At 37.3% G+C, this 17,527-nt stretch overlaps 1 protein-coding gene across 1 annotated transcript in view; it reads left to right on the forward strand.

Annotated features, from left to right (window-relative positions):
• The window catches only part of NUBPL (NUBP iron-sulfur cluster assembly factor, mitochondrial), a 76,800-nt gene that overhangs the window by 21,645 nt on the left and 37,628 nt on the right, over window positions 1–17,527 (forward strand). Inside the window, exons 5-6 of the mRNA XM_054068131.1 lie at window positions 4,173–4,212; window positions 4,303–4,393. Coding sequence (XP_053924106.1) covers window positions 4,173–4,212; window positions 4,303–4,393 — 131 coding nt within the window. The remainder of the gene's footprint in view (window positions 1–4,172; window positions 4,213–4,302; window positions 4,394–17,527) is intronic.

Consider the following 17,527-nt stretch of genomic DNA (forward strand, 5'->3'; position numbering starts at 1 on the left):
CATTGTACATACATACATAAACAAAACTAATGATTCATTTTGTTGTTTGTACACTGGAACATTTATGTTTTTTCTTGTTTTAGGTGAATAAATATTTGCATCCCTCTTCTCTGCAAGAAGTATAATTAAATAACTAATTTTCACCTTACAATTACATTGGAGTGGCTTTTCAGAATAAAGCAATGAAGCTGAATACATAAAAAATAGAAAAGATGTATTTCAATCCTTTCTCTATAGTCTCTAAGTGTCAGAGTTTAAAAGCTAGAATCTCTTTCGTTTGCATTAGTTGACAGTCATAATCTTGTAGAGTATGTAGAATATCACTTTACAAGTGGTGAAATTATAATAAAATCACAGAAGGGTGCATGAGGGGATTAATGTGAAATGCAAAAGAGAATAGTTAATATAAACAAACACTTTTTTTTAGTGGAAAATCAGTGTTTGCTGTATTTTTCCTTTATGTCATTGTGTTCAGGACCTTTCTGTTAAAAATTACACATACTTAGAAAAATTTTTGCATCCATGTCTTTTCAAACTTTTTTTGGTTTTTTTTTGGACGGGGTGTCTTGTTTACAATATTTAATAAAAAAAGACTAAATCTACTCATAAATTGAGTTCCATAGCTTTGCTTTGAAACCAAAGAAAGTCCCTCATTAACTGGAATGTTTTTTGAAGTTAGGTCTTGAATTGAAAGGATTACCTAGGGAATATCAGCCCCTTGGGTTCCTGCTTCTCCCTGTCCTGATTTACTGTTATCTTTGACACTGGAACACCATTGACCTGGGCAGCCCTGCCTCTTGCAGCAGCGAGTCAGTGCTTCAGGTAACATCAGCCTTCCCAGAGGTTTTTTGTGTCAGGACAGAAGCCTGGAACTGATGGTTGCCTTAGTTGGATTCATTCCTCATGGGTATATAATGAACTAAAACTACCTACCCAAATTAGTCTAATAAAGCTTTTGATCCACTATAAATAAATTTTTTGGCTCCATGGGGATCTGAGGGCTTTTCAAAATGTGGGTTATTTTAATGACTGTAAGGAAGATGCTTGTGATGGAAGGCAATGGCTTCTGTTCCAAGTCTTGCCTATTAGCAATGCTTTAAAATGTAACAAAGATACAACTAAATTGCTGTGCTACTGACTTGTGCCAGACTTGCCATTGAGATGTAGTCCAGCAAGCAGTTAGTTCTTTTTGTTTTAGGTGCAATAGATGATGTCATATCTACAAAACGGTTCGGTTAATGAACGAGCTTTGGTAGAGCTTTGCTTCCTCTGCAGTATATCAGGAGAAAAAAAAAATGTGGGAAAACCCACTCAGGTGGTACCCTACTTGTATCCTCCCAGAAAATGCATTTTATTGACATTTCATTGGTGTGCTGTTGATCTTACTGATCTGATTTTGTATACTCAGAGCAAAAAACCAGCAGCTTTTACTTAAGGCCATCAAACTTGCTGAAAAGCTGTAAAGAGGAATATTTTAGTAATCGCTTAGTGTAGGTGGTATACTATTGCGTGTTGCGATATTAAGTAATCTGTTTTATTGTGTGGTGGATTTTTGGAGCTATATAGTAGGCGTCTGGTAACAGAGAAGGAATGTTATCTCAGAAAGTGATAGCAATTAGAGATGTTACTGAGATCTCATTAAGCTAAATCATCTTTACATGTTATATTTTAGAAAATGTTCCTGAGACCCAGGGTGAAAGATAAGGAATGCCTGTTGCTTTTGATTAGACAAGAGTGATTACCAGAGCCCACTGAAGCACTTTAGGTTCAAGTTAGTCTTAAGAATGCTTTTTAGCAGTAGGCAAACAGTGGGATGCTTTGCAATATTTTGTAGTACTTTGAGAATACGCAGAACATTATAGCCAGAGTATGTAGCAGGTTGTGAATTGTTCTTGTGTATTGTATAAATTTGATTTAATCTTGCTGCTTGGAGCAGTTTATAGTCCTTGTTGTTAACCAAAGAAAATAAGATCCAGTTTTCATAAAATGAAACTCTACTGTTGAGAAATAAACAGTACACATTTTAACAACACAGAGGCCCCTTTGGCTGGTCTATAGGTCAGTGTTAGTGTACCAATAGCAGCTCCACTATTTTACCTGCAGAGGTGAAGGAGAGGGAGATCTCTGAAGGTGGGTCTGTTGTGTGAAATCAGTATGTCTGCCTGGCCTCTGTACAGAAGAAACTGTCCGTGCATCAACCAGTGGATGTTGAGATGTTAGCTTCCGGATATTTGACTGACCTACTGTAGTGTGCTTGGATTGAACTGAGAAATGGCATAGTATTTTGGGGAACTTCTCAGAATGAATGCATCTTTCCCATTTCTCTTACCCTTCAGTTTCTGGTCTTGATGTACTGAGTGGTCAAGGTTTGGCCTCCCCTCTTTGCTTTCTTTGTGTTCTCTTAAAATCATTCCTGTTTCATGGGAAGAATGAAGCAGACCTTGAATCTGCACTGATGTGTGTTGTTGTAGACACTTTTTTTCCTGCTTCCATTTTTAAAACCCTCTCAAACATAAATACGTAGTCATTTTTCTCAAGACTTTCAACAGCATTGTAACTTCTGGTCGTACATATGTTGTTTACAAGGACACCAAAGCAGTGCTAGAAATGGCTCTAGGTGAAATTCAAGTGTCGTCAACAAAACTATCTTAGTGCAGGGGAGAAAAGTAAGGTTGTGATTCTCAGAAATGCAGTTAGGATGCCACCAAAATGAGCCCTGCCTAAACACTGAAAAGAGCTGCGCAAGCAGAGAAGAGTTGTATTACACCGGTGCAGTGCACCAGTCCAAGACCGTCTATTTTTCATTAGTGGTTCCATCCTTATTCCTAAAGGCAATAGTGATGCAAGTGATTTATTCAGCCTCTTGCTTTGTTGTTTTTGATTTGTAAACCAAAACATCAAATTTATTTTGAGCCATATTTCTACAAAATTACATGGCTTGAAATCCCTGCTTACTTGATAGCTTGAAAGCTGTTGTCTGCAGAGTTTAGCTGTTTAATTTGCATATTCTTGGGTGTTATTTTGTTGGAATTTGGAGTAGAGCTTTGAATGCATTGCATTATACTGACATTGCTTTTATTTTACTAGCTATATATACTTTACTTCGGGTGCATCAAAGGTTTCTGTAAAAATGTTTTAAAAGAATTTTTTTTATTGCTTAAAATATTCTCTCTCTTTACTGTTGGTTCCTGCCTGTGCATGTTCTTAAAGAACAGCTAGACCAAATACAATTTCTTTTGTTCTTTTGTGCGTGTGCACAATTTTGAGGTGAGGTTTGGGTTTTGATGGCAGAGACTATAAAGAGTTTTTTGCTTTTGTGGGGTTTTGTTTTGAATGCATTTGGGTTTTGGATACGTTGTTTCCTTGCTCCTTTGCCAGCATAACAATTACAGTATTTCCCCCTCCTTTTTTTTTTCTTGACACTGGAAAGCATAGCTCAAGGACATTACCAGTGTTCAAATAAGCATCTTTTGTTTCTGCAGAAATTGTGGAAGTCCTGCAGACTTCTGCCGATCTGAAGAAACCCAGGGCTTCTTGCCTGGAGCTGTTAACAGTATGTAGTTTAGGGGGGGCTTTATTTGGTAACTCTCCTCTAGAGTTCCAAAGCAAACTTCATACAAAGAAGAATTCCACGAAACACTGGTGTGTTAATGAGAACAATCCTCTGATTCCTGAGGTGAGGGAATAGCATAGTTTAAAAAAAAAAAAAAAAATTGAAATCCATTCATTTTGTAGGACTTCGATTTTGTTCTGATGTAAATGGCCGAGCACTTAGCAAAGGCTCGCAGAAGTAGAGAGCTGCCTAATAGGGGATTTATGCCTTGCGTGGGGATTTCGTATGAATATGTGAAGTCATGGCTTCAGCAGCAGGAAGTGGTTTTGCATTATAGGCAAATGAGTAGTTGTTCTGGCGGAAGATGAAAGGTATCAATGGAATGTAACAACATAAGAAAAAGTGGGGCCAGGTTCTTGGATAGAATACATAAAGATGTGCGTGTATAGAAGGAGTGAGAGGGAAAAATAGACAAATGCTTTTAACAGAGAGAGAGCTGCTTTTAAAAGGAAAAAAAAATTGTGGAAGCTTATTTCTTTAAAAGAAACATAAACCCAAATCCCTAAACCAACTGCCCCCCCCTCAAAAAAAAACCCTTCCTTGTTTGCTTCTGTTTTAGAAAATCTAATGAGGCCTCTTAAGAACTATGGAATCGCATGGTGAGCATATGTTTTAATTTACATCAAGCTTCTTTACAAATGTATTTGGTTTTGTACTGGAAAGCTTAAGGTTTTGCTTTGTTGTTTCAGCATGTCTATGGGTTTCTTGGTTGACGAGACTGCCCCTGTTGTGTGGAGAGGGCTCATGGTAATGTCAGCTGTTGAGAAATTATTGAGACAGGTAAGGACTTAGGTACATACTTGTGTTTCGAACTAATCAGTATTTAAAAATGCATTTAACTGAAAAATGAGAGTCCATGACATTATTTCATATATTAGAGGTGAGCATTTTTTTTTTTGTGTCCGTGGCCTTAAATTCTTAAGAATTTAAACTTCAGGTAAGGTGGAAAGTTGATGCATTTAGTGTTTATCTGTCCCCTTCAAATGGTGCTATCATTCCATGCATTTGATGAGTGAATCACCCCAATTTGCTTCCCTTCTTATTCCTTTTTGTTTCTTTATGCAGTTGTTAAAAAAAGAAAAAGGCATTTCTAACCTAAGGATTTGAATGTATAGGTATCTATGCATATCTACAGCTGTATTATTCCCTTATGTGCTTGTTAATTCACCGGCACTAAGAATTTTTGGATGGCATTTGACGTATGGCAGGTACACGAAAATCATTAGATACCATCTCTGTGTAATGCAGATAGATTGTTAGTTAATAATTTTCCTGGCATATGGAAGTGAGGTGGCTTTTTTATTTCTTGACAGATTTTTTTTTTTTTTTTGTGAATAGATCTGTGAAGTGCTAATGAGACTAACAGCTGAAAAAATGCATTAAGATTGCACGTCGAGCCTTTGAAGTGACCTAGATTGTTCATGGCTGACATCCATTCCAGGGATTTAATGTATACAGCTCGGAGTTCACTAGGTTTCTTTATGTCTTCTGTAAATGTCTCCAAATCTTGTCCTCACTTATTTGCTGAACAAAAAGACTTTTCTGTCCCCAACCTTTTTCCATTTCTGTTGAATTCTCCAATTCAGACTTTTGAATAGTGACAATTATTGCCCTGATCAGAATCTGAAAAGCCGTATGTTTGCCAAAATTTCAGGAGGAACATCTTTGTCTAGGTTTGGCCTTTAAAAATAAATGCTATGTCAATAGCTGTAGAAGGCTGTTTGGACTTCCTAGTGTGCTGCATGATGTTGGCCAGACTCACAAAGCCTAGAGCCTAAAATGTTAAAGGTAGAGCTAAAGTTAGCAGCTGTTGGTGTTGGCGTACTCCGCATTGGGACACTGAAGACTAGCAGGCACTCTGGTGCTGTTACTTCAGTCAGTGGGTTCCCCCGATGGGAAGCACGTGCCAGCATCCTTGAGGAGGGTACAAATGATGCCACGTGACGAGTTCGTTGCTCCCTAGCAACCGATGAAGCAGTTAGGTGCTGGCTGATCGTGCTGTAGGAACAAGACAGAGCCCATTAATGCTTGGGGCATCAGTGATTTCCCTGACAGTGGAAACTGAATTCTGAAAGAGGAAGATTTTACAGCTGAATTTCTTTTTCCCACAAGCATTTTGCTTTTGCATAATCACCAGGGTAGTGCCAGACCAGTCTGTGCTGGAAAAAGTTGTTTGCATCTTCTCCTTAGAAGAAAGAAGCTCACAGATCACAGGGAGAACTAGCATCTTCTTTCTGATGTTCTTTCTATGGTATTTAGAAAATAAATAATAGTTTTTCTGCCATGCTAGTTTTGTTTTAAAAACTGTAATCTCCCTTCTGACATAGTTACTAGTCAGTCTCAGGGAGTTAACTGTAGAAGCAGTTTTGTTATAGCCTTGGACACCTAAACAAGAGAGGACCACGGCATGTGATGACGTTTTTAAAGATATTATCATTCCATTTCATGATAGAAATACTTTTGTGGTCTGTTGAGGGCTTTAATGTTTTTCCTTGTTTTCTCTTTTTCTGTTCTTGTTGGTTTTAGCTATTACCTTTTGGTTGACAGGGTAAAGTAAAGTACTTCCACTTGTATTTAACTTTATAGAACAGTGTTTCTTAAGAAATGGCTGCTTTACCTCTATAGCTGCGTATAAACCATTTAAATTAGCTCCCTGATCTAGGTTTATAATGTAATATAAATGTAAGGAGACATTCAGAAGAGCTGATAAAATATTAAGTTCTTAAAATAATTAAGCCAGCCGGATTGACAACACAGGAGTCCCAGACTTTAGCATTAAAAACACTGGTGGTGTTTTATAATGATGTTTATTGTTAGGTGGTGGAGGGTATTTTTGGTTGTTTCAAGAGCATCACAACTATGCTTCAGTATGTAAATAACTTTGGACACTTGTTTGGGTTTTTCCTTACAAACAAACTTGTTTTCCAGAGTTTATCGTGCTTCAGATACTCCAGTAAAACATTGAAGGGCCCAGTTTCCAAATCCGTTAGTGGGGACTTATTAACTTGTTAAGTCGTAATTGGTCTGTGCCTGTAATGAGTATTTAAATACTTGTCTCACATTTACAACTTACTTAAAATTGTGGAACTTTTACCTTGGAAAATACATTTGTTAAATATTTACATTATGTGCTTTCTTATATATGGACACCTTGTCACTTCTGTGGCAAAGGAGCGATTAGAAGGGTGCAAGCACAATCTTTAACTGATCTGAGAGCGACATGACTGGCCACTATGCATCCTAGAGTATATTATGCCAATTATTCTGCCAAAAGTTAGAGGGAGAGGAAGTGGCACTGTCTTGGCTGCCAGTTTAATAGCTGCTATACTAATGGAGGGTGTGGCAATAATCAGTAAAAAAATTAATAGGAAGTATAGGAGGAAAGTTTCTCTGATCTTGAAGTCTCTATCTTATTCAAAGTGTGTTATCCAGTAGAAATACCAGCAGAGAAGAGTAGAAATACCAGCAGAGAAGGAAAAAAATTGACTGTGCAGTAGACAATCAGCTTGTCTATTAAAAAACAATCAAAGGAAAAAACGGGACTACAGGTAAAATACAAGTGTACGAGTACATATTTCAGCATGTAGTTCTCCTTATGTCTTTGTCATATCAATATATATCATTCTTAGGAACAAACATTACCTATGCAACATGGGTTATGGATGTCCGCAATTCTGTTAAGTTCGAACAATCCTCTTGGAATTAACCCAAATATCTGCTCTCCTTTCGAGACCTATGTTTTTACAGGCTACTCAGATCTTACACAGCAAGTCTCTTGTATTTCTTCCTTATCATGCTCCTGTAAAGTATCAAGAATGTTTAGTGCTTTGACAACATTCTTGGTACAGTATGCCTGTAAAATAGACCCTCAGTGTTGTTAAGTGTATTGGAAACTTTAAAGGTTCCTTAGATGTACCTGTTAAGAATGAACACATTTTCTCAGAAAAACGATGAAGCTTATCCTGAATTGGCTCGATTCTAATGAGTCCCTAAAATACTCTTCTTATTAGTTAATTGTAATTCCTCCATCTCTTTCTTGCTGCTTCTTTTAGTACCACTTTAGTGAATCTGTTTTGTAAAAGCTATGTATTGAAAGAAAATGAAAACAAAACGCAGTTTTACTCTGAGGGATATAATTGGAAAGGAAGGAGCACAGGGAAACAGAGCTGTTGTGTGTGAGAAAAAGGAAATGGGGCCTTGCATTTTGAAGCATGGTTAGGCTTTATACCCTTTATGTTCATGTTGAAAACCATAAATTGAGTAGAAGAATGATCAGAATAGCTTTATTAGCTCAAATCAAATGTTGAATAGGGTTGTAGTCTGAAGATCCAGTCTTGTGCTTTAAAAAAACTTTAACTCAGTTTATGCCGTTTGTATAATGTTGAAAGTTTGGCTAGAGATGGAGATTTTGTCTTTTCCTTTTGTGTGATCTTCTTCCTGACCTGTCCTCTAAGAGAATAACTGCTTCAAAACCAGCACTTGCCAGAGGTAATGGTGGTAGTATTTATATGGTAGAGTGTGTATGTGTGAATATACATACATGTGGTCAAACCTTTTATGTAACACAGTTCTCTGATACTCAGTTATCATGCATAAGTAGTTCTACAGTATCATATGTTATTGGGCATAGGGAACATGCAGACAGATGGATAACCAGTCTTTGAAATACTGAGCAGACTGTGGGTTGTGAGGTCTGGGAAATTTCAACAGCCTCCATCAAAAAACTGCCATAAAAGCAACAGTGGAGTGAATGGAAAAGTAAAGAATTATATTAAAAGATTTGAGGTAATGTTAACTTGGAAACAGTAGTGTTAGGTAATTCTGGGAGAACAAACTATGCAGACTATCATTGTGGGGGTTTGATCATTTCTTGAAGTGGCCCATCTCTATAGAGGAAATTATAGATTTCCAATACTATTTTTGTTTGACATAGATTAGTTAGTAAATTATTGTGTGCAGTTGCTGCTGTTTGAGAAGTGTATGAGTAGTTATTCTCCTTTCCATGATTTAAATCAGAGAGTTTGCACATGTGGATTTGAGGACAATTTTTTTTAAAATATTTGTTTTAGATATGTGTTAATACTGTGCTTGGGAAGGCAAGAAAAATAGATGAGATTAAAAGCAGATGTATTTACACATGGTAAAATAGGTACCATGCTGCTATTGACTGTTTTAATGTGCGTGTTCTACACAGCAGGATGTTCTGTATATGGTGTCTGTAGACATCAGTCTCAACTCATTTATCGTGTGTGTTTTTAACACTGTGTTGATTCTGTCTTTTACAGAGATCACTGGTTAGAGCACTAAGTCAAAACACCGATGTTTCTTTCACATGAGTGTCCTTATCACTAAGCTAGACAGTCATGCTAGCTCATCTGTCTTGGTCAAATGAATATACAATTAGGCCTTCCAATCAAATGAGGAATTTTCAACATAACGACTGAGAGCATCCTTTCTTCAGTAACATTTCCAGTCATTTGGCCAGTCTCTTTAGTCCTCAGAGGTGCTGAAGAGATCCCTGTAGGCAGAGACAAAAAGTCGAACACAAATAAGCATTATTTCTTGAATGAGCATCCTTAGTATGAACTATGAAATAAAAAAAAAGATAAATGTTTTTTCTTTCCTGTTTTACCTCATCTTTTGATAGAAGTACCTTGATCTAGGAGAGCTTTAAAAAGTGAGATTCTAGGCTTGTGTGCGGTGATGTGCCCTAAGGCGTCTCAGAATTGACTAGCAGTACTGTGAATAAGGTTGTGCTCGAGACATATGGCAATTATTTGCTTTAGTGTTGTACTGCCTAGGATGCATTCCTATATGAAACTCAGTCTAAGGTGTCTGTCCCTCCTCTGTTGTGCATGGAGAACCAAAGGCTGAATTTCTTGTTGTAGTATTAAGTCTTGCTATCAATGTTAGCCTTGAATATTTTACAGTCTAAACTGGACAAAGACAAATTCAAAGATGGCAGCAAAACACGTATTGAAATAAGAAATTACATGTGTAGAATAAATCCTTGATGTCCAATTTTTTTTGGAAAAGAAAAGCAAGGAAGGGTGAGTTCAGGAATGGATTCTGGAGACATGGGTATGAAGGTTAGCATGTTTCAAAGTGTTTGTTAAACAGGAAGACTGGTGGTACTTAGTTGTATGAAAAAAATTTAAAATATGGACTACAGTAGCCAATGCCATTTTTCTGTTTTTTCTATTAATAAAGGAGTAAGTTCATTCTTTATAGCTGCTGTAGGTTAGACGTAAAAACGAACATGGGTATTGCTTTACTGAACATTCAAGTGCCTAAGATGTAGGTGCCCTGAGTGCAGGAATGGAGGGTCAAGCTGAAGCCTAGGCTAGATCCACTGTGTACTTGAGATGGTGGCAATACATCACTTGTCATTTCCAGTGGTACTATATGAGGGGTTACTTTTCTCTTTAGATTTACCTTCATGCTCTGTGGCACTGTCTTAGTAAAATAAGTGCAAGTCTTGGATTTCAAAGGTAGCAAAATTTTAACCTTCAGATCCACAGCTTGAGCAATTTGGCATCACGTTCCAGTTTTGCTATGTTGCATCACTTAACCTGGTCAGTGTCATTGATGGCTTGCTTAAAGAGGAATTTACTATTAGTGTGGGCAAAAACCTGTGTGTCATCAGGATAAAATTAGTGTGAGAGTGTATTGGTGGATGAAAGGGAGCAGTGAAATGGGATTTAGCAAAGAATGACTCATACTGGGTCAGAAAGAAGAGGACAATAACAAGTTGATAGCTTTGATTTTTTTTGCAGCTATATTTTGAATGAATTGCAAGGATCCCCAGAATAGTAATAGTGAGTCAATAATACAAATTATTCTTTTTTGTAAATGTAAAGAGCAAGTGAAAGAAAAGCCATGTAGCAAAGCCAGAAGATTTTTGTTTTGGTGTGTGCATTTTATTTTTCAACACTTTTGGGTTTAGGAAAGGCGCTCTATCATAAGATTACTGTTGAAGGAATTTAACTTGCATTATGGCAGTAAATTTTCAAGGTGGGAAAAGTGAGATGCTGCAATGGGAACGTGTAGCAAAAGTGGTCGGAAACATGAGTAGTTGTTACTATGTTTTTTTTCAAAATTATATCTCTTTTTGTCCTCTAATACATATAAGAGTCTGTGCGTGCTTGTTTATTTATCAACAGAGTAGATGTACCTAAAGTGTATATGCTAAATGTAGATTAATGTTTTTTTCCTCTTTCTATATTTTGTGTTTTGGCAATCTCTTCTATTTGGCAGTTTTTGCTAATTTCGAAATAGACTTGCATTTCATAATATTGATGTATTTATACAGTCTGCAACTAACTGAGGAATTGAGGCAGATAGTTTGTAGCAGGATATTTACAGTTTACATTTCATAGAGTTAAACAAAGCTGTGCTTGTGTTTTAAACTACGAAGATGCATTTATACTTTACAGTGCATAATTCTAAAATACACTAGTCTCACCAGGTGTCACTACAGTGAAAAATTTGCCAGTATTTCAGCAATTACAAACATTTCTTCTGTTTTATATTTCTGTTTTGAGTTATCTTAGCCTGAGGTGGGGCTAGAGTCTCCTACTTTATAAACTGGGAGGGGGAAGTAAGTTGAGACTTCTCTGTTCTTCAGAACTGTTAGAGCAGTTGCATCTTCAGGAAGTTGGGATACTTTCTGTTTTTACTTATATAGTCCAAAGTACAAAAATGCAAAGATCCAGACATTTAGTCTCTACGTAAGATCATTGATGTTATATATTTGTTCTATTTAGAAGGGTCAAGATCTGCTACTGAGGTACTTTGAAAAGGGGAACCAACACTCAATAATAAGTAGTGGCAAAACTTTGAAGTCCTAATAGTGCACTTTGATGTGCTACTAGGACTGCATCTATAGCTGCCAGACAGTAAACAGTAACTCTGGTTGCTTGTGGGGATTTTTCTTGAACCTTTTAATAAGCTTTCATTTAAAGCAAGCAAGGTCAATTGACATCCCTTATTTTATCACTGAAATTAAGCAAACTGCTTAAAGGGAAGAAAAGCAGGTGACCCACTCATACCTTTATAAAAGAATTTGTTTTAAGAAATGCTTATACTATTTTGTTACATGTAGTTTGCTAAGTCTAAAGGATAAATTTCTTGTCATTGAACCCACTGAAACAAATGGAAATCTTGACATTAATTTGTGCACCGTGCTTTAGTTGAGAAGTCGATGTTTAGATCAGCCTGTAACAGGAATTTGTATAATCATCACTAATTTGCTCAAATGTGAATAATCACTTGGAAAGATCCTGTTAGTCCAGAGAGAGCTGCCTTAACCAGTCCTAATCAGTATGTACCTATTTAAGGAACTTATTGTAGTTCCTGGAGATTAGAAGCTAAACGTAGATGTAAGGATGTACTCTGGCCAAAAGCACAGACGGTTCCTTCATTCCACCACTCTGCCCCCCAGGTTAACTGACTACGGAGTCAGAAAATTCCAACTGTCACCCAAGTGCAATATATCCCTTTTACTGGAATGCACCTCAATGTTTTCGGAAGGGATGATTGAACACATATGGGCTTGATTCTTTCTTTTTGTGGAAGTTACAAAACCTGTTCTGTGGGCTTTCTTCTGCTAATGAAGGAAGCAGGATCTATACAGATCCCTGTAGCTTTATTGGCTTGCATTAACAGCTGATATGAAAAGGGATTATAGTGTCTGAAAGGAATTGACAGTCATAGAAAGACGTGTTAGGAGAGCCAGAAGAAAACAAAAGCATTAGCCAACAACTTGCTGCTGCACTGGAAGTGTTTGCAGTAAATGTATTTTAACTGTCTTGGAGGATTAAAAAAAAAAAAAGAAGCTAAGAAAAAAAAAGTGCCTAAGAACATAGTGAGAATGTATTTACAGAAAACATTTCTTGGCCTGATTCCTCTGCTGTCATGGTTATGACTGCAGCTACTGCTGCTGTGGGAACAGACTGTGAGAGTATTTCCTTCACTATGCTTCCAGTAGCCTCATCTCTTGCAGTTTACGCAGGTATGCATGTCCCTAGCCTCCTTTGCATAAAACAGAACAAATGTCGAACATCTAACTGTTCTTTTGGATTTGTGGACCAGATGGGAAGAAATGATAGATCATAGCGTCTCAAAACGGCTGCATTTCAACCTCCTCCTCTCTTACCCCTACCCCCAAACCTCTTGAGATTTTAAAGGAAACTGAGGTTTAAGATTTCTCTGTAACAAAGTTCAGAACTTCATGCATAAATGGCATCCAACTTCATTCTTGGAAACAGGTGGCAGTTTAAGCGTGTTCTTGTGTTTACTGAACAGGAATACTGGTGTTAGGGGAACTAGGAAAAGAGAAGATGTTATTTGTTTTCTTGTGTAAATGAGGCTTCCATTATTATAAGACTTTTCAACAAATAATAGGCATCTAATGCTGCTTTTCTACTTTGTTTATTCTTCGCCACTAATAAAGGAGTAGGTTCATTCTTTGTAGCTGCTGTAGGTTAGGTGTAAAAAGGAACATAGGTAAAAAGGAACTGCTGCGCTGAACATTGCAGTGCCTAAGAGGTAGGTGCCTTGCCTGCAGGAATGGCAAGCTAAACTGAAGCCTGGGCTGGATCTGCGATGTGCCTGGAATGGTGGGAATATATCACTTGTCATTCCCAGTGGTGCTATATGAAGGGTTACCTTTCCTTCCTAGATTTACCTTCATTGCTCTGTGGCACTGCCTTAGCAGAATAGGTGCAGTGTCTTAGAGAGCTGATGTTTAGAGCTTGATGTGGAATAAGTGGAAATTAATGGTGTAAATCAGAGTTGGTAGGTTCACCAGCTGGAAACGAATGATACTAAAGACATTGAGCAAGAGGGTTATTACGAAGAGCTTATGGGATGTGTCTCACTTTCTGTCTCTGTCATGGATTTTGGCACCTGTTTGTAGCCTGTATCAGACAGCTCTGTGGAGCTCAGATTTAGAGCCAAAATCAAATATCTTCTTTTGTGTGCCAAGACATTTCTTTCAGTTTAATTTGACAGGCTTATTCTCTGTTCATAATAACAGCCTGGGAAGTTTCCATAACCATTCAGCCAGGACAAGGGAGCTGCAAGTTCAGTTACTTTCTCAGTTTAGCATTTTACCTTGTATTTCCTGCTACCCAGGAGAATGCCCTGAAATCACATACAGCAGTCAAAACCTTCTGCTGTGCAGCTAGGGATGCAAGATTCCCAGAGCCAGGACTAGATCTGTGAAGGGGGAGTATGACTAGTACTAATACAGTAAATTCAGTTAATCTGATGTTTCAGCTTTCCAGGTGAAAACCGTAGCTACTGGCCTTATATAAGGTTATTGTTGCTTCAGTGGTTTTTTCATTCTTGATTGTACAGTGGCCCAGGTAAATGCCACCTGCCTGAGAAAAAGAAATGCACATGTTCTGGTTCATGGCTAGATTCTCTCCTGTGTCTAATTATAATATCAAACTGCCACAATTATAACAGCAGAACCACGAGTTTTGTTTTCTTTTGTTTTTAATGACCACAAGTGCCCAGCTTTGCGTTGGGTTTGGTGTTATCCTGGGCTGGTGCATTTAGAGTGTGCTTGCTAGATTGGACCTGTGAGACTTGCTGCTTTCTCCTAAATAGGCACAATTAATGGATCCCAAATGAGCTTCTGCTTGAAACTTAGTGCTCAGTGGAGGCTTTGATATTTCTGTTCCTGAATAGTCAAGATCTTTCAAGAGAACTTTCAGGATTGTTTCTGAATGCATAGGTGGAGCTCACCAAAGCTGCTTTTTTAGGCGTTCTTTTTTGTCTTTTTTCAGAATTTCTTTTTCTTTTTTTTTGGTTAGAACAGAAGTGGAACCTATCCATCCTCAAATATTGATACATTATTTAGGGGAACACGCTGCTTTTAATTAGTAAATAAGCTATGAATATAGCTGTATAAACAGCTTTTAGAAATTAATATTGAATTAATATATGTTAAATTGATGGCATAGAGTTGTTTTCCTTTGATAATCCATCTTGCATTCTGACCATTGGTAGATGACAGATTGATTCTTCACTCATATCATCCTTCCATATGTCTTTTGCTCCCAGAAAATAACTGGATGTCCAAGAATCACAGCAGGTTTTGTACTAGTCTTCCTTATAAAAGTGAATATTTTTTATATACCAAATGATTGACACAAACATAAAGTACCTGTGCCTAAGGTAGTAGAGATCGGTGTCTGTCTCTCCCTCCCCAAAGAAGAAAACCCTGTGATTTTCTGTATTACAGAGCTGTGATAGATGTTTCTCCTCCTACAATGTTTTGTTAAATCAACACGGTCTTTTAAAAGAAGGGATATGTGATCCCAGCAGAACCATACCTTTGAAATATAGCTCTTTTATTATGCAGCTAAAGTGGATGCCCCTTTTAAGCTCTTTTTCTGCTAAAGGTAAGCAATTTTTTCTGTGTAAAAACAATGAAGTAAGAATTGGATCTAAATAAAAATTTAGGAAGCAAATTAAAATATGAAGACTATCCCTTACTTGGCAGTAATCACTGAATGTTGATGAAATTCATGATACCAGCACCTTCAGCAAATTATTTTAATTAGGTTTAGAATACACATAGCAATTTATTGTTTCAGTTACATAATTAAGGGCACTGCTAAATGTGAAACCTTGTTCTGTAGGCACAGCAATTATTTTGGCAATATATATGTGATGCTTTTACAGATTATCTGTTGTCTAATTCATGGTAAATACTCTTAGTACTCTAGAAATAAGACCTTCAGCACATCTTTAAATTGTAGTATTGTTATTTGTGCAACTGCAAAATATGTACAATTTTTGAGTAGTACTTATTTTTAGTTTTACATCTTGTCTGTATCTTTAATGCACTTTCTTTGATCCACTCTGTCAGGACAAGCTATATGCAGTTGCTCTTGCTCCTTTCTGACCTAAGGGCAATTCTTCTAACAGAGAACATGTACCAACTTCACAGTCACAATCTCATCGTCAGGAATCCCAGGAAGTCAGTGATCTGCTCAGCATGCTTTTACGTGTGTTCTCACTTATACTCTTTTTTTTTTTTTTTTTAACACTCTCTCATCCTTGTGAATCTTCCAGTGGGATTGAAATGTTCTGTATTTTGTGCAGCCTTGTTGTGATTTCTTATTTCTTGTTGGATTTATTGATTATTGTGCTTCGGAGTAATTCAGTCAAACTCTCCAATGCTGGTTTCATTAGCAAGAGTAAACTGCTTTGGATTTGGTAATTCAGGAGGGTATGCTTGTGAATTTCAAGTACAAAAAGTTTGGAAGATGATTCCTGTTTGTGAAAAACAGGTTATTTTGAAAAAATCCAAACATTTCATTATTGACAATTAGTGTTTGACCTCAAAGCTACTTACTTTGAGATCCACTAACGTCTTGGCAGCCAAAAACCCGAGTTCTATATTGAGACTTACTGTCTTTTGGCCTCAGTTCAGCGGTCTATATCTAATTGTTTCTATTCCAGTTTTCATATTGCATGGTTTATGGTAATCTTAAGTGACTTGAATAATGTCTATCATTATTTTCTTCTGTAATCCCTTTTTCTGAAGGCCTTAGACTGTCCTCTGTAGAAGTTCCATCTTCATTATACATAGTACTTCTAAAAGATCAGAAAATACTGGTTTTTATCTAATGATTTTTAGTTTAAGCACTACTTTAACATCGGTGTCTCAATTATGGGCATGAAGTGATGTCTGCATTCGTCTGTTGATACCCCAATATGTAATTTATTAATTATTGTTGTACCAGAGTATGAACTGAAGTTTAACTTCCTGATATGACTGCTGAAGAGAATTAGGGATGTTGATTCCCATTGCGTAGATTAAGCCTTCAGCCTTAAACTACATATTAGCTTTTAACATAATTACAGAAATATTGGTTAAAATACATATGGGAAGTGGGCTAAATAAGCTTCTCCCTTTTGATTCTTGTTGCCAACGCTTGCAATGTTTCCTTCTGTTGTTATTGTAGGGAAAATATCAATCAGACATATGAAGTGCTGGTAACAGTGGTTTAAAAATGTATTGACAACTTTGGATTTGATAGCTCAGCAGTGCCAATATCTTTGTGATGTGCTTAACGCAGCTGAATCAACCTGGTGATTAGTTTAATTAGATGATGCAATATTACTCCATTTTCTTCCGCTGTGTTTGCATTTATATTACTGTACTTTTGGGCTTGATTTTATTGCTCGAAGGCATAAGAACAGAAACTTGCATATTTCCATATTTCTTTCCAGTCATTATTATTCCGCAGCTGTGCTACAGGCAGTTCTGTATTGTAGAAAAGGGAAAAATAGGTGGCGTATTTCTGAAGAAAAGGTTCTGTAAATTATATAGGCAAGACTATTTGTGAGTCAAGGGTAGAGAGTAGCAGATCAATGGTCAATCTCAAGACTGACTACGTAATAAACGTTTGCTTCTCAAAGTGTCATCTTTTAGAGAACGAGTGCCTTGAGTCCATGAGAAATGTGAATCTCAGCTTCATGAAGGTAACAACTCAAACCTAACGGAAGAGACTTGTGTGGTAGTGCTGATACAGTCTCCATCAGCCATGCTGGGGATGCACAGAAGTATTCCTTTTCAGTCTCATTCCCAGGGACTGTCCCTGGACTCTAGTGGCCATGCCAGGCTGTCCCAGAGCTGTGTGCCCTCTTCCCTCCAAGCTGGCACAGTGTTGACTGGGCTTTCTGAAGCTGAGTAGGAGCCCGATGTTGAGTGCCTTCCCGCAGTCTCTTGGAATGTGATGTAGAGAATAACCTCTTTATTGTTGTTTTCTGGCTGGAAGTTGTTTAATTTTGTAGGCTATATAGATCACAGTGACAGAAACTTCAGGCTACTGCGTTTGCCTTCAATTCTTAATGTTATTAAAAGCCATCAGGGAGGAGGAGGCTGTCATT

Source organism: Cuculus canorus, chromosome 5, assembly GCF_017976375.1.
Source record: "Cuculus canorus isolate bCucCan1 chromosome 5, bCucCan1.pri, whole genome shotgun sequence".
Lineage (NCBI taxonomy): Eukaryota > Metazoa > Chordata > Aves > Cuculiformes > Cuculidae > Cuculus > Cuculus canorus.